This window comes from Seriola dumerili, unplaced genomic scaffold, assembly GCF_002260705.1.
Source record: "Seriola dumerili isolate Sdu_G_001 unplaced genomic scaffold, Sdu_1.0 BDQW01000025.1, whole genome shotgun sequence".
NCBI classification, from domain to species: domain Eukaryota; kingdom Metazoa; phylum Chordata; class Actinopteri; order Carangiformes; family Carangidae; genus Seriola; species Seriola dumerili.
The window spans coordinates 7,880,591-7,901,312 of NW_019174280.1; the positions used below are offsets into that span (position 1 = coordinate 7,880,591).

General features: G+C 40.4%; 2 protein-coding genes across 4 annotated transcripts; one reads left to right on the forward strand and one right to left on the reverse strand.

Moving 5' to 3' along the window:
- Positions 1–5,489: 5,489 nt before the first annotated feature.
- On the forward strand, positions 5,490–12,022 carry gzf1 (GDNF inducible zinc finger protein 1). 2 transcript variants are annotated; one of them, XM_022766932.1, is made up of 8 exons: positions 5,490–5,560; positions 6,133–7,143; positions 7,950–8,133; positions 8,296–8,465; positions 8,874–8,968; positions 9,176–9,343; positions 9,541–9,698; positions 9,942–12,022. In XM_022766932.1, the coding sequence occupies exons 2-8, from the start codon at positions 6,149–6,151 to the stop codon at positions 10,689–10,691; spliced, it is 2,520 nt and encodes an 839-aa protein (XP_022622653.1). In that variant the 5' UTR covers positions 5,490–5,560; positions 6,133–6,148; the 3' UTR covers positions 10,692–12,022. The 2 variants fall into 2 exon arrangements, with proteins under 2 accessions (XP_022622653.1, XP_022622662.1); XM_022766941.1 differs by lacking the exon at positions 5,490–5,560 and having other exon boundaries at positions 6,105–7,143.
- Positions 12,023–12,587: 565 nt separating this feature from the next.
- On the reverse strand, positions 12,588–19,425 carry LOC111237739 (beta-soluble NSF attachment protein-like). 2 transcript variants are annotated; one of them, XM_022766953.1, is made up of 11 exons: positions 19,226–19,425; positions 17,538–17,617; positions 17,240–17,356; positions 16,292–16,338; positions 15,801–15,878; positions 15,615–15,670; positions 14,830–14,914; positions 14,617–14,721; positions 14,472–14,540; positions 14,326–14,376; positions 12,588–13,853 (listed from the first exon to the last, which is right to left on the reverse strand). In XM_022766953.1, exons 1-11 carry the CDS (start codon positions 19,324–19,326, stop codon positions 13,752–13,754), a joined length of 891 nt encoding a protein of 296 aa, XP_022622674.1. In that variant the 5' UTR covers positions 19,327–19,425; the 3' UTR covers positions 12,588–13,751. The 2 variants fall into 2 exon arrangements, with proteins under 2 accessions (XP_022622674.1, XP_022622681.1); XM_022766960.1 differs by lacking the exons at positions 16,292–16,338; positions 17,538–17,617; positions 19,226–19,425 and having other exon boundaries at positions 17,240–17,347.
- Positions 19,426–20,722: the final 1,297 nt, after the last annotated feature.

The window sequence follows — 20,722 nt, forward strand, 5'->3', positions numbered from 1 at the left end:
GAAAAGGAAGAAAAGTACTTAGTGGCAAAATCAGTTTCATGTAGCTCAGCTCTTATTTTCCAGTAGAAAATCTTGACTCAACATCTGTGTTATGACTGATGCTCACACTAGAGAGACTCAGGATCTAGGCTGTAATTGGCCAAGACTTTGTTTTCCTCCATTAACCCGAGGATATGAAAGGATGACTGGTTGAACTGGTGTTCTTTCAGCCAGCCAAGGCCCCTGTTATTGCACAAGTGCTGGATCTCTGCCATGTTACACAACTCAGAGAATAGGTGAACCCAGAGGAACAGGGTTAACCTGGCTGGAGCCAGTGCAGTCCACTGACTGTGACTCCATGGGAAGAAGTTAAGGATCAGTCTCTTTTATTTACTGTCTCCGGACCACTGGATTTAAGATGGATAAGGTCTTCAGTGATGACATCTTCAGCTAAGACAGTGATGATTTTTTCTTTCCCAAATGATGTTACATGTCCGGATAGCCTGTTGACCCCTTCTGGGAGGGAGTGTGTGCAATTGCAAGGCACTCGGACCCGCCTATGCTGATCCCAGCATGTGTTTCCTGTATGGAAATGCTTAGAGTAGTGCAGTGGGCTTACAGTAAGTGTGTGTGTGTGTGTGTCTGAGCAAGTACAAGCGAGACAGAAAGGAAGGGAGAGACAGAACGAGCGAGGGCATATCCAAGGGGATCAAACCTAAACCACAGGATATTTCTGACCTTGAGGGCGAGCGGGTAGAGCAGGGAGGCGGGAGGGGGGATGAAGGGAAGGAACAAAGAGATGGAGGGAGAAAAAGAGAGGAGGGAGGAAGAGAAAGAGAGGAGCGGAGTCTTTGGAGGGCAGCTGGAAATCCTCCAGAATCCTCTGCTCAAACCAACCATAAAATTCCAACTGAAGCCACAAAACCAGTATGAGGACTGACGAGGTTGCCTTCTGCCCACAGTGGGTGTGTGTGTGTGTGTGTGTGTCTGGGTTTGTGTGTGTCTGTGGTGTGCACACATTTACTTCTGTGTGCGTGCGTGTGTGTGTGTGCCATATGTGATTAAAGGGTCCGAGCAGAGGAGGCCAGGAGGCAGACGAGTGATGCAATCCACGGAAGCGAAGGAGAGGACACGAGGGCGGCAGGAAGGAAGGGAGGGAAGAGAGGAAGGAGGAATTGTTGCTTCTGGGGATCCAGCTCTCCAGGAATGTGCTGATGGTCATGTCCCACGCAGTCGGGGAGAGTGTTGCATTGTGGGAAACTCTGCGGAGGTGACACCACCTGTTTTAGTGTGCTACAGATTGCAAACGGATGTTAAAGTCACACATTATAAAAGGGATAGACTTTGTGAGTCACTATTGTTAATTTTCAAAGGAACAACAATGGTGCAAACTGGTCTCTCTCACTGCAGGCTAGAGGCCCGAATCCACCCTCACACAGCAGCAGAGATCTATTTTGGTGCAAGCTACTCAATGTCCATAAGCACCCACACAAGCTCAGTGGGTAAGGTGATTGGTAAGTCCGGACAAATAGTCTATTTATGAGCATCGCAAGAGTGGGTGGTTGTCCTTGAGCTGGTTTGTCTGCCGTCTGAAGTGCAAAGTGCTGTATACAGTTACAATAGATAGAACATTCACAAGGACGAGTGAAGGTGGAGAGGGGGTGGGGGAGGGAGGGTGAGTGTGAGAGAGCACTGGGAATAGAGATGGTGAGTCAGAGGCCATTTGGAAAGTAATTTCATCTCTGAATGCTGTATATCTTTTCATCAATGAAAGGAAAGTATTTTCCGAACCAGGCAGGCAAAAGAAGAAAAACATCTCTGTTTGGTGAAATGGAGCCTATTCGAGGACAGATACCATTCACAGGTTATTCTTGCACTGTATTTATTTCATGTAGGTGAAGCTGATTGTCACAATACACTGCAGTGGAAGAAGTTCAGAACAAGACTAACAGTCTACAGCCATGCTGCTAACACTCTGTGTACTGTGTTCACCATTTTAGCTTTGCATGTTAGCAAACTAACATTTGCTAATTATCATTAAACATAAAGCAAAACTGAGGCTGTCATTCATTTTGAAAGTACTTGGTCATAAACCAAAGTTTTGCTAATTTTAATTTTGACTAGATGATGGCACAAGATGAAAAGTCTCCCAAGTCATTAGGATTCTGGGCTCTATGAATATCTGCACTAAATTTTATGACAATCCATCCCATAGTTTTTTAATATTTCAGTCTGAACAAAAGTGGTGGACAGACAGAGTGGTGGGACCCCCAGATCCCTGGAGCCACGCCATTAAGATTTTGACCTTTGTTGCCAGCTTATATTTGGTCATGTGTGAGGCCGTGTCCTTTGGTTTAAAAAAAAATGTGTGTTCTCATCAGTCTTAGCCAAGAAGAAGCACATTTCCACTTTATGGCCCGAAGAGTCTTCCGCAATTTTTGTGAATCATTGGTTTCATATGTCCTTATGTTACTTTGCGGTTTTAGGGGTTCCAGCGATATTCTGGATAGGCTGAATGCGGTGTGGCATCCAGCCAGTGAAAAAGGAAGAGAGAAGGGGGGGAAGGGGAAGGGAGTGAGGTTGACGTGTTAGAAGAGACTACCACAGACAGGTCTGGACTGCTGTGTGTATCCTGGCAAAGCAACCTTGGCCTTGACAGGCCTAACCAAACATGTACAATATTTGACTCCTGCCCAATTTCTTCCTTACATAAATATGGGTGGAGTTTCATGTCCATTTACTAAAACAACCACAACCACTCTCCAGATCTGTATAAAATCCATAAAATGTATCCCACTGTAGAAATAGGAACATGCCATTGATTAAAAAAAAAAGTATTGATGTCTGTTGGAATATAAATCTAAGAGGATTAAAAAAAAAAAGTTAATGAAACATGTTTCCTGTTAACCGAGTTCACTGACTGGAGGGGAGGAGAAAGACACCACAGAGTACTGAGTTGGACTGGTTTTTGATTGGTCTGGCATCAGATGTGTGGTTATATGGGCAAGCACAAAGAGAATACTGCGGTTATTCTTGGACCACCAGTGTCCGCACTTCCATGTAATGTTCTGGTGTTTACCATCACTGGTTCAGTTCATCTGCTGGGATTATGAGTCAGCTCTGTTAAAGTGCTGCGAAGAGGTCCTGCAAGGACACTGACTGACTAACTTACCCTCACTGCATCCAAATTAAAGTGTTTGCACGATCCAGTACACAAACCGAGCCAGGTCATAACCATCACCACCAAACTCCTGAATTCTACTGTGTTTGCTCTGTAGCTTCAAATTCAAATCGGCCTTGGCTTTGAGATTTGCTCTTTCTCTCACACAGTGCACATTTTGTAATGTTGTTTGTACACTGTGGAACGTCAGCACTGATATTTTCGGTTCTGTGGAGGAGTCTACCCATAGCAGAGCAAACACGACCCATCATCAGCATAATGTTTTGTTTGCTGAGCCCATCACCTTCCAGCAAGAATTTGCGCCTCATTCTTTCCGCTGACAACGTGATGATGAATCTCTGGGAATTTAATTTGTTATTATACAGCCTGGTGATGCAGCTGGCAATTAAGCATGCCATGGACTGGCAACATCTGAACCCTTGACTATAGCTACATCACATACAGTTTCTGTCTCCCCCGCTCACCTTTAAAAACCACAAAATGCCCTGAAGTAATGTGAAAAGTCAACCAGTATCACTACTCAGAGTAGATTAAAATGGCATGTTTCTGAAATGACTGTTTGACCTTTTGTTGTTTCATTGATATAGAATATGTTCATCCCCTTGATTACACGTCAACCAGTGATGACATGTAGAAAGCTCAAGTCTGCTTCTCTGTCATATCTTCAATCTGACAAAACATCCTGTAAAAACATCACAAACCACAAACACTAAACTGTCTGAGGTTTAATATTTACTAGTGACATTACCCTGTGTCTGAACCAGCTGAACTTTTTAAACATATTATATTATTCTGTGCATGAAAAATGAAAATGTTGACCAACCAATCATAACTGCAATGACTGCCTAATATGAAGCTGTTATTTTATCATTTTACTAGAGGAGTTTCTATGAAGAGCTGACATTTCTGTAACTGGCAGAGTCCTGTGTGAAAAATGAAGTGAAAAATATGTCTGCACTACTGAGCCCAAAGTGAAAAATCTTCCTCTTCCTCTAATCTCAGTCATGTCAGAAGTTGTACTAATGGAAACTAAAAATTAATTTGTATGACTTGTCTCATTAATTTGCGCATAGTAATTTAGTATTGCATGAAACTCTAGGCTGATTTACCATACTTAACACCATATTAATATCTATGCAAATACTTTTGATTCCCATGAGCATACAGTTTCAGATTATTACAATTGCAGAGAATATTGTTAAATTGTCTTTAATATAAAGATGAACTGAATCAAAAAGGTCCAGTTGTAATAAAAGGGTAATCTATAAAACATGGTGGTGAGTGTGTGTGTATGGTAGAAGAGTAATGTAAACCTAAAGACAGGCGAACACAGTGTTCCAGGTCAAGGCTGAAGTCTGTACAGCTTTGGTCCAAAGAGCAGCATGAGTCACCGGAACAGAGGAGATTGCTAGCTTGCAAAATTCATTAAGACAAATGTAAGGTATATGGATTTCCTCTGGAAGAAAAAAAAAATCCCTTGGCAGCTGCAGGCCAACACCCCAGTGAATCCTCAAGTAGCTTTCCATGCACCTTTGGAATGACAGCATGCTTTTTGAAACTCTATGGATGATTTATGCTGGCCTGAATGTAAATGAATAACTTTAAGTCTTTCAGCATGTTGGATTATTTTATATTGGTTTTGGAACCATTCTCATACAACTACAACAGACTATTACTATTATATACAATGGGTAAAAGAACAACTATTTTAAACCAGACAGTTTAACACCCAATGAGTATGGCCAATGAAACTATCTGCTACAATGAGACTAATCAGTATGAAAACTGATAATGAATGCAAATTTGGCTGTTTAAGGTGCAGGTTAAACTGCTTTTTAATCCAAAAACTAGCAGCTATATCATGTAATGTCCCTTTGGTCGTTCTGTACAATTGCGCCCCCGTGCGGGTACAAGACAGTAATGCATTAATATATATACAGCCTGGGCTACTACTGCTCAGGATTACGGTAACATCACCACTTCAATAACGTTACAAGTGCAACGACTGTTAAAATAACCCCGAAATGCACAGTATCCTGGAGATAATTAAGCCCAAGTCAAACAATTGTAAATTGTTTTATAGTACAGAGGGCTAGCTAGCCAAATTAGCTTTAAAGTCTGGAAAGCCTCAAATGTAACGTTTAACAACATCAGAGGCGCTATTTGTCAGGAGATAACGTTATGCGCTTACAGTCAATAAACCCACTATAATGATCCAGGAACAGTAGTTGCACTCGGCTATTCAAACTTTAGACAAGGCCATGAATGAAGAACTGATCCGAAATCAGCCACCTCGGCACCGGATGTCGGTTAAGCGCCGTTTTCGGGAGCGACTCGTCGAGGAAATATCTTCCGCCGTAGAGAACATTTGTGGAGGGCTGCCATTTTAGCGACCTTACGGTAAGAAAACTTGCTTCGTGTTGTTGTGTAGTTAGCTGGTTGCTAAGCGTGCAACTCAGTCACTGTGTGCAGTGCGCTGTAGGTCGATTTTATGTAAAACACATGTCCGTCCAGTTTGTTTTGTGTTGACAGTTCATGTTAGCTAACCTAGCTTGTTTACCATTGTGACTGTGATTCTGCAGTTAGCAGTTACTAATCCTAGCATTGGACTTTACAAAGATAAAAGCACAAAAATATCATATGTAGTCTGTTGCCCTGACAATTAGGCTTTAGATACTGAGGTTTGAGGTATTTCTGACCCACCTTAAGTCAGAGAGGTTGTTTTAACAGACTCACCGAGCATTTAGCTAAATATTAGCTGCTTTTTGCCTTTGAGCAAGTGAATTCACTAGTCTAAAATTAGCCACAGTAATGATGATACATGAGAGGCACGAAGTGGAGCTGCTCTCAAATATAATCTTACTGTAGCTACGTGGACCCCCGAGAATGCACATGCATGTGTATGTTCACAAACTGAATGAAACTCCTCGAGTTTAAGCGTTACTCACCACACTCCGTTTCTGTTTCTGTAGGCAGCACAAATGAATTATGGGTGTCAACGTGGTCCAGCTCACCTCTAAATCTCACCATGAAAACATCCTGGCCTCTCTGCATCAGATGAGGCTGCAAGGACAGTTTAGTGATGTTACAGTCCAGGTAGACTACCAGGGAGACGTGCAGGAGTTTCAGGCCCACCAGGTGGTGCTTGCAGCCTCCAGTGGCTACTTCAAGAAGATCCTTCTCTCTCAGGACGCAGCCCGAGACAAATTATCACTCTCAAATATGCACTCCAACAACTTCTCCAAGTTTTTGGAATTTGTGTACACTGGTAAAGTTGAAGTTGCCAGAGATAAGATTGGTGATGTTCAAGCAGCGGCACAGTTGTTGGACTGTGAGGATCTTGCAGAGGTTTGTGGTGAGGCCATGAGTGCGGGAATTCTACAAAACCCAGCAAAGAAATCGTCTGCATCAAAGGTTGTAGATAAAGATGACTCACAAGGTGACAAGAAAGAAAAAAGGGCCAATGGGAAAAAACAGCCTGAAAGCTTATTTCATAAGCGGCAGCTCTCCCCACGGAGCCCTGTGAAAGAAGTTATATCAAAAAGAGTAAAGATAAAGGACACAATAAAGGATGAAAAAGGAGGACAGGTAAAGCAGAGGTTGGCTGGCCGTAAAGCCCTTCAGAGAAATACTAAAAAAGAGGCTTTTAACAGTGAAAACCAAGTTACCACTGAAGACACAGAGGAGAATGAGGACAGGACTGAAGGTGATGCTCAGCCAGAGAAACAACCAGAGAAAGAAGCTGAGACTTCGGGAATGATAATCTCTGATGTGGATGGCTGGGAATGTGAGGACGATGTGCAGAGTAATGATCCTGAAGACCCTCTGCTGTTATCTGTGGGGGTGGAGGAGGATGAGGAGGAGGAGGAGGAGGAAGAGGGACAGTCCAAGGAGATGTCAAAAAGACCATCCAAAGCCCAGTTCCAGTGTAACAAGTGCCAACGGACCTTCCACTACGAGAGAAGCTACTTGAAGCACATCAGGTAGGACATAATAGTTCTTCTGGGTTTAATTTATTGATTGATACTACAGCTCCCAATAGTGTACAGACTGAATCTTTCAGCCAAGCAACCACCATATGACAGGACTTGTTCCAGGGGAACATTTTCAGTAGTGAGGTTAGCACCCAGCTGTTGGGAAAACTCACAAGCTCATTATCAAACATGATATTTTATTTGTTGATATTATATTGTGCTACCCTGTGTTGTTGACTCAGTGTTGAATGTGTGGACTGTTTTGATGTCACACTGGTGATTACAGTTTTATGGGAAATGTGAGTCATCTAGTGAGCGTTTGGTCTTTCCCCGGAGCTCCCTAGTCACTCTTCCAATGGCTTTAAGTGCTTTATTATGTGCCTGGGAGGAGAACCTCTGTTGACCTCAGCTGTTCCTGTGTAATTGTTTACTTACTTTTTTAATTTCTGTATTAGTGCGCAACACTATGCCGAACACAATTTTTTTTATCCATTGTGAACATGGTGGCACCTACATTAACTGTATCCTTTTCCTGATGTCACGATTTATTTAAATAACAAGACAAGATGGAGAAAGTGATCTGATAGTTGTGTATCTGTGGTAATAATGTGGTTGAATTATCTTGTGCACCAGTTCTCCCAGTGACAACAGCACTGTGCTACCACAGCTCTACCATGTTAACTGGAGTATTTTTTTAAGACTTCCCCTCTACTGTTGCAGCTATGTCTGATGGTCATCAGTGCATTTCATTGATACCTTTTAAACGACATTTGTCCTCTGATATTTCTGTAATCTGTTACTGCTCTCTTGGCCAGCACATACCATGGAATGAAAGCCGATGTTATCTATCGCTGTGAGACCTGCCTGCAGACCTTTGCTAACCGCAGCAACTTGAAAATCCATGAAAAGCATGTCCACAGTAATGAGAGGCTTTTTGCATGTGACTCCTGCACAAAGACCTTCAAACGAAAGAAGGATGTTGTCCGCCATCAAAGACAGGTGAAGATTAATTAAATTCCATACACTTTCTATATTTGATAGTCATATACTGTGTTATTTCCATGATAAAATATATGCATTGTGATATATCTATGCAATAACGATTCACATGTTTTTCCCCTGATTTGAGCATTCCTGTCTTACACCCCTGTTGCTTCTCAGGTACATGAACGTAACAATCTGCGTCATGTCTGCTCTGACTGTGGAAAGACACTCAGCTCCAAAACTGCTCTGTTGTTGCATGGGAGGACACACACAGGCACAAAGCCCTTTGAGTGCACTGACTGTCAGGCCAGGTTTACCCAGAACTCTGCACTCAAGATGCACCGCAGGTACTGAACTCACAGATGAGGACTGAAGCTTAGAATTGGGGTGGGAGTTGTGTAGATGCTTGAGGGGCGAGCGTTTAACCAGAGGGTCACAGCTTCTAATTTTGTTGAGCAAGTAGTTCTCACCTCTCTCTGACAAACTTTAGCATCCTTCAGCTTTACAGTTACAGAATGTATCAGCCTGTCATGTATATACAAATACTACATTGAATCACACAGAAACTCCAGTCAAATTTTTCCTGTTGTCCCTGATGGTCCAATCATCAGTTGTAGACATACATACTTCTAGCTAGGAAAAGCTGGAAACCAGAGAGTTAATCATGGTTGTGAACTTTCATTTATATATACTAATAACATATGTATATGTATGAAATAGTTGAAGGTTAAACTCGTCTGTTTCCCTATGTGTAGGACTCACACGGGAGAGAAGCCATTTGCATGTGATGAGTGTGAGTCCCGGTTCACTCAGAAGCACATGCTGGCCTATCATAAGAGATCACACACGGGTAAGACTGATATAATATCAAGACCACTTGTATTTCTGCATTTCCATCTTTAGTTTTCGAGGAGATTTTGACACAGTGCCCACTAATTTCTGCTTTAGCTAAGAATATATTTTTAAGTAGGCCTTGAAGATTGTAGCCACAAAGCTATCTACACCTACCAGACCACATGTGAAAACATGGTTCTTTTGTGGTTTTTCCTCTTGGTAGGAGAAAAGCCTTTCATGTGTGAGGCATGTGGGAAAAGCTTTGCATCTAAAGAATACCTAAGGCACCATTCGAACATCCACACTGGGTCCAAGCCATACAAGTGTGAACAGTGTGGTCGAGGCTTTGCTCAGAGGAATTCTCTTCACCAGCATTTAAAAATACATACAGGTAATTGTAATAATCATTTAACTTATTTGTTTTTGGTCTTTTGAGGACATAATGCACTTTTACAGCTGAAAATAACAACAAAATTAATTTTGTTCGTTGTTTTTTTCATCGTCACTGTCCTTATGTTTACACTCTGACATTGATGTGACTTTTTAATTTTTCTTGTCTATGCTTGTTCCCTCTTGAATGATTGTTAGGTGAGCGTCCGTACAGCTGTAAAGACTGTGAAAAACAGTTCACCCAGCTCAACGCCCTCCAGAGGCACCAGCGTATTCACACAGGAGAGAAACCCTACATGTGTGGCCTTTGTAACCGCACCTTTACAGACAAGTCCACCCTTCGCAGGCACACTATGGTAAACAGCGCTTATCTCACTGTAGTCGTACTATGTGAAAGTGTATTTTCAAATGTGAGTGTGTGGGTACAGTGTTGATAAAACCGAGTGTCCATATTTAAAAAAGGAAGGATTATTAATGGTATTAAGGCTTTTGCACAATGCATACCAATGCATGCTTATCATCTGATATGTTGTTGCTGTTTAAAGTGCTTTGTCCCATCAGACTGCTATGAAAATAACACGAGTTCTGTTAACATTCAGATTCATGACTCAGATGCTCCCTGGAAGAACTACCTGGTGGTGCTGGAGGGAAATGTGGAGGACAAGAAACCCAGAAGTCCTACTAAGGGAAAGACAGAAAAAGCAGGAGCAGGGGAGAAAAAGAGTTCAGCGAGAAAAAGTGGTGGTACTGCTGGTGCTGCCGGTAAAACCAACAATGACTCCACTGTGGTTTCAGCTGAGCCAGTCACTCTCCCATCTGAGTGGACCAGTCATGGAGCCATTGCTCTGGTCAGTCACGGTGCCCTCGGCGGGATCACTGTCATCCACACTGAAGTGCCACCTGGGACACAGATCCAGCCCATTATGACCACTGACAGCACAGGGGCCAGTGTCATTTCCTTAGATGGTTCCACCATCCCTGTCCCCTTCTCTATACCTGTGTCTATGGCTCATCCTAGCCCCTTGTCCTCTGAAACCTCCTCCACCGTTTTGTCTGTACCTTCAGTTCTCTCAGTTCCTGTTTCTGAAAGCGCATTGGCGTCAGTCTCGGAGATCCAAACTGTTTCAGCGTCATCTGTCCTGGAAGCTGCTGTTTCACAGACCATTTTGGCTCCGGTTTCAGACACTAAGACCACTTCTGAGATGGATATATTACACCCTAATATTCAGACTGTGATTGTCACTGACAAAGCTTGTGGAAAAGAACAAACAGCAGCTGTCCAAAGTGATGGACAGCAAAGGACAGCAGATAACTCTTTAGGTGAACCTAAAGATCAAGAAGCTTTGTAGAAAATGCATCTAAATATTTCCAGCCCCTCACTTAATGATATTTGTTGTATATACTTTGGAATTAGCAATGTCTGAATTTGTGTTCTGACTGCAGTGTTTCATCATAATCATAATCTAAAATCCAGTGTTTCATTAACAGTCACTTGGATGTGATGTTCAGTGTTTATCACACCCTTTGGGAAACTCAAGGTATGCATTAAGAATCACAAGTTTTAGTCACAAGCTTATGAGATATAACTAAGGCGTAATCAAGATTATTATAATTAATGATTGAAATAATATTGTACATGTCTCATAATGTACAGTGTGGAATGCGGCATAAATCATATTGAATACAAATGAAATTAAGTTGATTGTTAGTTCATTACATATAATGGCAAACATCACATCAGGTTCAGTACATTTTAGCCCTCATGTTAATATCAGACACCTGTTCACCATACATCATGTACTGCAGGAGTTACAACCTGGATGATTGTGGAGGATCATGGTCTGGGAACCTTGTCAGAAGTCCTTGGCAGCTGCAGAACAGCACTCCAGTGAATCCTCAAGTAGCTTTCCATACACCTTTTGGAATGACAACACGCTTTTCACAACTCTTTTGATTTATTTTGGTCTGAATGTAAATGAATTATCTTAAATCCTTCAAAATTCTGGCACTTTACTCTCTTTGGAACAGTTTCCATATAACTACAGCTGTGTTTCAAAGTATTTGTTATGTTCAGCAGACACTCCATATTATCCCGGAGGATTTCTGAGTCTGCCTCCACTTACAGAACTTCTGGAAAGAAAATAACCTCTATAAAGTTTTTAAGTTTTAACCCAATTAAATGTAATTAGACTGAAACTAATTGGTATCTTCTTTCCAAATGTAGATTTGTTTTATTTATTGTACCCAATCGAAACAGTATTATTAATGTGGATGCTTGCAAAGAAGGTATACAAATAACATTTTGATCCGTCACTAATGACATGGGCAGGAGAAAGGAAATGCGCACTAAACAAGATGTAGACGTTGTATAAGAACAGGACACAATCATGTCAAACCTAGGTCACATTGTTCTCTGTCACAGGTCATTGATTAAATTGATTTCTGTAATCTATTGCCCCAGCAAACTTCACCCATCAAATCAAACAGCATAAGGTTACAGTCAGACAGGGCAGTAGATTAAAGTAATAGATCAATAAAAGTATACGAGTTTAATTATATATAAATCCAAGCACAGTATTAGCAACATGCATTTTATTTAGTGGGCTTATAAATACAACTCACAAAATACAGACTGTAATACATTTATATTATTGTCTGTTTGTGATTTATACATTATTCTACTGATCCTATTGGGCCTTCTTTAGTATAGGTTTTTGAACTGCTGGTGCAAGAACCTGTACTTTGGTTATAGTATTGAACCAAAGCTATTTTGCAAAATAGTTGTAGCTTACTGAAATGTCATTTCAGTGCTGTATTATCAAGATGACCACATCAGTGTGTAGTGATTGGCACTAATCAGACTAACTACAAAGTGTGCTTTATAGATTTTGTTGGTAAAGAAAATCTTGAGTTGTTGCACGTGTGGACATGACAGGACAGCAGAAGACGATCATTATTAAAGAGGTGAAGGTCTCAGGCCTCAGCTCAAACCACTGTGTAGAAAATGCTTTTCAGTATTACTTTTTCTGTGGGCAAGTCATTTGATATAGTGTCACACCTCATCAAGGTGTCTCACATCTTGTACCTGGTGTCTGATTGTATTAGTCACGTACAATTCCTGAGTGTGTTTTAAGGTCAAAGAGAAACATAGAAACTATTCATTGTCGACCTTGAGAATTTAAATACAGATTGAAGCTTACAGCACACAATTCTAATTCATAATTAAAGACAAGGTCAGGGCAGTGTGGGATATAATACCTTTATTATTGTCCATTCGCACAAGCATACAGATCATATCCAATCCCCATTGTCATTCCATCTGGAAGAAGCTGGATACGCAGGGCGACTGACCCTTTTGTAAAAACTTTGGTCTGGCTCACTAGTGAATGTAACACAACACTAACCTGTACACAATGACATGCTTAGCAACTGGCCAGTTGGAAGGTGCACTGCAGTAGTAAACCTTCACTGTAGTGTAGTTCACAACACAACACGGCACGGAATGAATGACTAATGATGCACATTATCCCAAAATTACTGCCCTGGGAATAAAGGAGAAAGGGTTTCCATGTCAGTTCTTTTCACGCCAAAATACAGCTCACATAGGCAACCTATAAACTGCAGCTTACACATTCAAACATTAAAAGTGTTCTTACGTCAAAAAATCCTAAAGTCATAATAAATAAACTGAAATGTAATAAAATCATGAACATGTATCACAAAAAAATCATCAGGTTGTGATTAGGTACAAATGTTTAACAGTCTACACTTGGTGCATATCACAGCCCTTCATCAAGAAGAGTCTCTCCCCATGAGTGATAAAAAGGAAACCAAAATCTTTTTTATGGTAATGAGTTGTAAGAACAATCATGAAATTGATTTAATCCTTCTCTTCTATTTCAACACAACATAAATTAAGATAATAGTACATTCTTTAAATCCACACACATCATGATAATCTTATGTACAACAAACTGAAACATTTAAATAATTGAAATATATAATAAACTAGATTAAAAAAAAACAAGCTGCATCGGACTAGGAAACAATACTTGTACAAAACATGCAGTGCTTGTCATCAATACTAACATTAGTTTCAATACAATATACCGCTCTGAAATCCCCCAGGACAGATTTCAGCAGAAAAAGGTATGCAGCAATCCTCTAGGAAGAGGTGAGGGCGAGAGGATTTACATTCTGACTAGATTCAGATATGCTTGTAAGGAAAGCAAAGATAGTACTCTGACAGTATAGCAGTGAGCAGTGGAATATTCAAAATCGCCAGACACTCCTCTCCAGATACTATACACAATGAGGCGAGTGTCTGTCTGTTTGTGTGCCTGTGTGTGTGAGAAAGCATGCGTGATGGATTTGTCCCTCCATGCTGCATTTTGTACCCAGTGGTTCTTTCATTTCAGATCCCCTTCATCACCCTGGATGGTCTTTTTGATGCGCAGCAGGAGGGTTGTGTGCCACTGGTCCAAACGTGAGATGGAGTCAAACTCCTTTACCTGAACAGGGCGGAAATGGGACATAGAGATAAGCTTTATTTTTCCCAAATCAGGATTACAATTACAGTGTTCTGCTCAGTTTGCTAAATTTATTATATAACTTAATATACAATTCACTTAGGTTTGAATTCTACCACTGGCATTGCATATGTATGAACTAACACACTGTTACAATTGTGATGAATTTTCTACATTTCAGATGAGGACTCTTCCCTCTCTGACTTTGAGTTAACTTTGAAAAATGTTTTAGGAGCTCAGCTCAGCAACAGTGATTCACCACATCAGTCTGTACAAGTTCCACATAAACACACAGTCCTGGGAGACTGAATTGATTCCTGAGATCCAGCTTTCAACTTTCCTGAACACACAAGGGATCCAACAAAACTACAATAGCTGAAGCAGTGCGAGTTCTGTGCTCACCAAAGGCCTTATTTTAAAACTTGACAACTTTCATAGAGTGTATGAGACTTACTGCCTCTGTGAAAGCCTCGCTGTTCTGTTCCTCGTGTGCCTCAAGAAGTTTCTGTTAAGACAAAAGAAAATGTAGGTTACGCAAAGAAAGTGAACAGATTAATAGGGAAAAGTAAACCATCCTCAGTGTTCTTAGCATCGAGTTACCTTCAACAACTTGCATTCTCTGGAGTCTGAAAAAGCCGGGAACATCTCCTCATATTTTTCAACAGCAATCTGTAGAGACACAGCGTGTTAAAATTCTACCACAACTCCCCTTCCCAAATCCTGAACCACAAAGGTATAAACTTGCCTTAGCATTGAGCTCGTCGACAATGAAATGACACAGGGAGGCTTTGAAGAAATACTCTTTGGCGCTGTATTTCAGCAGTGGGTTGTCCATCGTGTTGGCTCCAACCTAGATGCATTCAAATCATACAAAATGTAGTAGATATGTCAGCATTACAAACTCAGTGGTGATGGAGAAAAGTGCAAGGTAGACACACAAATCCCGAGTAGTACCCACCTGCTCGTAGATCTCGATAGCCTTCTGGTACTGCTCCAACTGAGCACAGTAAGCTCCCACTTTCAGGAGACACTTATTGGCAGAACTAAAGAAAAGTTTCAAAAAGACAAAGGTAACGACATAATCACTCATGTTAATGAGGGCAATTCATGAAGGTATCTCAGTTCCAGGGTTCTGGTTTTGCACTGCCCGCTTGCATACGCCTGTTAATGTCACTGACAGCTGTGCTTTCTCAGCTATGGCAAATCAAAATGTGGCAGAAGGCTTCTGTGAACAACAGCTGTGAGCAGGCTGCTATAGATGCTATCCAGCAAGCAACAAGAACCTTTTAGCTTCTCTTTGACCTATTTACTTGTTAAAATTACTTACATGAAAAAAGTGTATTAGAAATTCTAAACTTAAAATGAAATTGTTATTCTCTACAACATTTCAGTCTTCATGACTTTTATCATGATATAAAATCAGTGTGCTACACCTAAAAATGTACTGCACAGAAATTCTTCATATCACCAATGAACTATTTAGGGTGATAACTACTACAGTAAATAGCTTTATAAGTCAACAGTGTTTGACATCAACAGAACTCCCTCACAGCTTATACTGATACTTAGAGCATCACTGTATGTAGTCTTTAATCTTTACAGTAGGGGTTAGGGTGCACACATAACTTTGAAATTGCTATATGCTTTCACACATGACAGCACCAATTCTTAAATAGAAAAACAGAGATAACATAGGTAATATACTATATACTATCCTGATAAAAGAAACAGTGAGAACAGTACCTGTTTGATTCTTCTCCTTTGTAGTAGTCTGCTGCTTGTTCATAATGTGCAATAGCCTTTACAAAAGAAAAAACAGCAAACACTGTCATCTTAAGTGTTCTCCAAAAAAATATTACTTATAATGGTCATATGAGTAATTATTAGTGGTATTATCTGGCTATGTAACCTCTGACAATGTGATGTTACCTTTTCGATATCCACAAGTTCAGCCTCGAAGATCTCTGCGATACTGATGTGGTGTTTGGCTGCGATGGTGAATCTTCCCTGGGGGAGGAGGAGGAGAAGGAGAGGAGAAATCATTACTAACTGGATCTATCTCAAGTCAATGAAAGTGTTTTGTTATGTTCTCAGTGCAGAGAGGTGAGGTCAAGTGGTGGCCTGTGGCTTCATGTCTGTAAGGTTTTAGCTTCTGAAATTAATCTTCACTAAAAGAAAAAAACATGTAGGCAATTTGCTCAATCAAGGTTGTGTTATACCTGTTAAATAAAAAAAAAGGGGTGCACTATCAGTATGTTGATATCTGCCCAAAAATAAAATGTGGGAGTGGAGGAAAAGCAGAGACATCCTCCTACATCAATGTGTATGAGGATTTTCTGCTATCCAGCTCTGTTAAGTCAAAGGCCAGATTTACTGTTGTGGATGAGAACACAGATGGAGACTTTCTATAGGCATCTTACCATGTCTGTGTATATATCGATGGCAGCATTTAAACACTTGATTGCCTCTTTTGGCAGCATTAAAAGAAGAGGAGGGAACAATTAGACATCAGTTAGAAATGGTTAGTTTTGTTAATACCTTGAACCTTGAACAGCACCTAATTCAAGATTAGTCAACAAGGGTTGTTCCAGCAACAGGGTGAAAGGAGGTAAAAAAAACAAAAAAAAACAACCTACGTATAACACTTGTATGTTGCTTTTAGTCAGGCGTTAGATACAAATGATAAAACAAAACCACAAGCAAGACCCTCCTCTTCTGTCTGCACACCAAACACCTCAGCCGTCTACCCTCCCCCAAAACCAATGGCTACATCTGCGCTTAGAATATTAAATGAGGCCACAGAGAGAACAAAGAGCCCTATAAATCAACTAACAGTAAATGCCGAGCAATTAAAGAGCAATAACTCCTACGTGATCAATTGCTTGAAATATGAACAGCAAAGCAACTAAGGCAGATTGTAAAAGTGAAATCCACCTCACAGTTAAGCCTTGTGGCCAGAGAGTGTTAAACTCTCCTGATTTCCTGTCAACAATCTGAGGATTTAGTGTGGGGATTCAATGTGTTTTAGTCATTTAGAGAAACACTCACTCTACAATGACTCATCTCAGGAGATTTGATTAATTTCCTGTCAGAGTGACAGAATATAGCCTCACTCCCCCCTGCTGGGTGTGGAAATGCTCTAGCTAGTCAACTTCACTACAAAACAGTATTCATGAAAACACTGAATGACAAGTGTTTTAATCAGGCATGGCTAACATATATATTTTCAATACATTACTGCGATAGTTTTCTTGCATCCAACTGTACAGTCGATGTTTCATTAACAGTATGAGGGTCAGAATTAGATTAGAGTTATTATGGGTTAAATAGGGTAAGAGGTGGATTGAAGTCAGTCTGTCATCTCTTACCATTGGGGTCAGACTTCTTGTAAGCATTCCCTGCATCGATGAAACTGGTGGCACAGTCATGTTTGTTCTGCAGCTGCATATGGAGACGTGCAGCCTTGCAAAATGCATTTCCAGCAGCTGCAGATAGAGGAAAAGAGAACAGAAAATTTCATGCATCCCGACTGTATACTTTGCATCACACCCATTTCTAGGTGCTGCACTTTGCAGTTATAGAGCCAAAAGACAGCAATTCTACAGCTTGGCAAGTGTGTTGAAATTGATAAGTTAAATATCTTAAGCAGAAAACAGCCAGTCGCACCACTCCAGTTTTTGACCATCTTGAACATGTTGGCTGCTCTGCAGTACATCTCACATGCCTCTTCCACTTTGTGATGTCCTCTACAAACCAAAGGAAAAAGAAAGCAGTTGTAATCAAACTGAATATAGTACAAATGATTATATAAGCTATGGCATACTAAGGTTAAACAAAAACAAATCAGTCTGGTCTAGATATGGTCAAATAAATGACCCCTAAATGGCATCATAGGATGATGCACTGTACAGAGTGTCAGTCTGCTGCATTTCTCAGGGAGTTGCAATGCTAAGATTGGTGAACTGGCTTAAATAAATCCCTCTACAGAGACACTATAGATCTCCATCCCTTCATGACAAGAAGTGGACCCCTGGGAGCTCCCTGTAGTTGTAATAATATTCTGGCCATTCAATCACGGAAGGATTACATCACTGCTTGGTCAGCCACAGATTTAACAGTATAAGGCTGCCAAGAATTATCACGCACACAAACTGCAGAGTAGTAACATCTGGGGGTCACCTCGGACAGAGTTGCACTGGACAATAACTGCTGACTTTTTGTATTTTGGGCACATGAAAACAAAGCTTTCTTTGCCTTGTCTCTATTATATGGAAAAATATTCAGATATAGGAGAGCATGTATTAATTGGATATACATAACAATTTTAAGGAGCTCCCCAAGGTCACTGGTAGATATAAAGCTCTCAATAGAAATCAGTGTCTGCAATATGTCCAATGACACATTTTTTTCAAGAATGAATGCATAATAAATAATTGGTAAAACTACTAGCCAACTGTTTGTCTATGTCTACAGTAATGTTGTTATTACCAGTCAGATAAGGCAAGTCTTGAATGAGTTGCCTTTTTGATGGTTTTGCCTGTTTTGGCAAATGTGAACTCTCAATCTGCTAAAAACCCCTCAGCATGATTCAGATCGCAGCATTTGCCATTGTGGAGGTTTGCCCTGTCTTTATCCCATCATCAGAAACCTTTGCTCTGGGTGTTTTGAGGATTAACTCTGGTGTTAATGAGTGCACTGATGAAAGTAACAATTAGTAATGAATCGTACTTTAAACACTGCTGTGTGTGTTGAGAGCACATTCACAGTCACTGCCTCAGGATTATGACGTCAGGTCAGATGACAATGTGTTTGGTTCATTCAGAGGAGGGTGTTTTTAGACTAGAATATGTAAATAAATTCTTGGAGCTAAAATGAAATCGAACCATGAAGGGATCAAAAATCAGACAATAAACCCAGAAAATACACCATATATTTATATATAGCCTACTATATGTGATCTGACATAATGCGGAGACTGAGTGAAATTAAAGAAAAGGCTGCAAATACAGTCAAAGTAGATATTTTAACCTTGTAAATTAGCTCAATACAGACTGCTGCGTAGACTCCAGGCCAAGACTGGGTGCAGGAGAGAGTCGTGATCTGCTGGCATGTTTACAATGATAACAGCTAACTTAGCTAACTGATTTGCAGGAATTATTGCAATGAATGTCACGTGTCGTCTCCATCTGGTTCAATATAAAACGAAACTGCAATGTTCTTCTACAATGTGTTGTCAGTTAACATTTGAAAACCTAACTGGATGCATGTCTGTATAGCAATAGGCTACGTGCCAACTTTGCTGCTGTAACTTAACGCTTGCTAGCTGTCTGTTCTTTGGTGCAGTGCTGTCTTACCCTCCAAACATCCCTCCCAAAAAAGAGCCAGAGGACTTGACTTTTTTGTCAGCGTCGGCCATTAGCTGAATCGCTTCCTTCTCTTTCCCAGAGTTGTCCATTTCTTTGCTGTATTTGGAAAAAAACGTTAAGTGAGGCAGAAAATACCAGCAAAGGATTCCGCTGTGTACAGTGAGGATTACAGTCGATGGGTTTATTTAGCGTAGGCGTGCACAGGCTAGTAGCTTAGGCGAGTGCCGTGGCATCGCGGGAGTTGGAGTGCCCTACGTGACAAAAACAGGTGCCCTCAAGTCAAAAGAAACTACAACTCCCGGAGATACATGAATCTATTTTTATATCCTGTGTTACGTAATATTTGATGGCAAATAGCTAAAATATATTTAACGTTCAGTTTATTTTTTCCTTAAATTTGACGCAGTATCAAGTCACATTTTATTTTTTCTTCGCCGTAAAGATGAAATTGGATATATTATCGTCCGAAAAACCTTAAAGTAGCAACACAGTCAGTGTATGCTGCTCCTCTGTACAGCAGAGGGCGCCCAAACATTACAACTGACTCGACATCCTTTTGCTGGAGTCCCTGTGGCCAAACTGTTTCCCTTCATAAATAAGTATTAATTTTGCGAGTTTTTGGGTCAGCACAAGATGTAAATACATTTCCACTTAAAGTTTTCATGTCACACTGTAATTATGCAGACGTTGATGTACGGTTGATTTGTACGGTGGCCCTGAGACATTTGACTTGTTAGTCAAATGTTAGCAGGGGAAGCACAGGTGATAGTAATAAGGTTAATTACAGGCAATTTGTACTTTGTGTGTTTTCATTTTTATTCTACACCACTAGATTTCAGAGGAAAATGTACTTTTCACAACGTTATATCCATTTTACAGTTACATTTTATGTACAAGTCATTATTTTATAAAATATGATGTGTATTGAAGAGTACATTTCTCAGCAGTACATAAAGCAGATAAAATAAGTTCCACCTCAGCTTGTTACAATTGTAAACTTAGAGTGGCAAGAAATAATAAGTGAACCCTTTGGAATTACCTCCATTTATGTATAAATTTGTCCTAAAAATATGTCCAGATCTTCATCCAAGTTGCAATTATGAACCAACTTCATCTATTTTCTAACTAATTACACACAAATCATTGTATTGTTCTTGTCTACGTCGAAAACATCATTCAAACGTTCACCGTGTAGGCTGGAAAAAGAACCCCTTGGGTTAATGGCATCAACAAAAGCTGACTGGAGTCAGGAGTTATCAAACCTGGAGTCCAATCAATTAAACCAGATTGGAGGTGTGGGATAGAGCTACTTTGACTTGTAAAAAACACTCAAACATTTTGAATTTTGAATTCCCAAGAAACTTTTGGTAATTTGAAACATGCTTTGCACAAGAGAGATCTCAGAAGACCTGTGATCAAGAATTGTTGATTTGGATAAAGCTGGAAGGGTTGCAAAGTCATCTCAGAGAGTTTAGATATTCATCA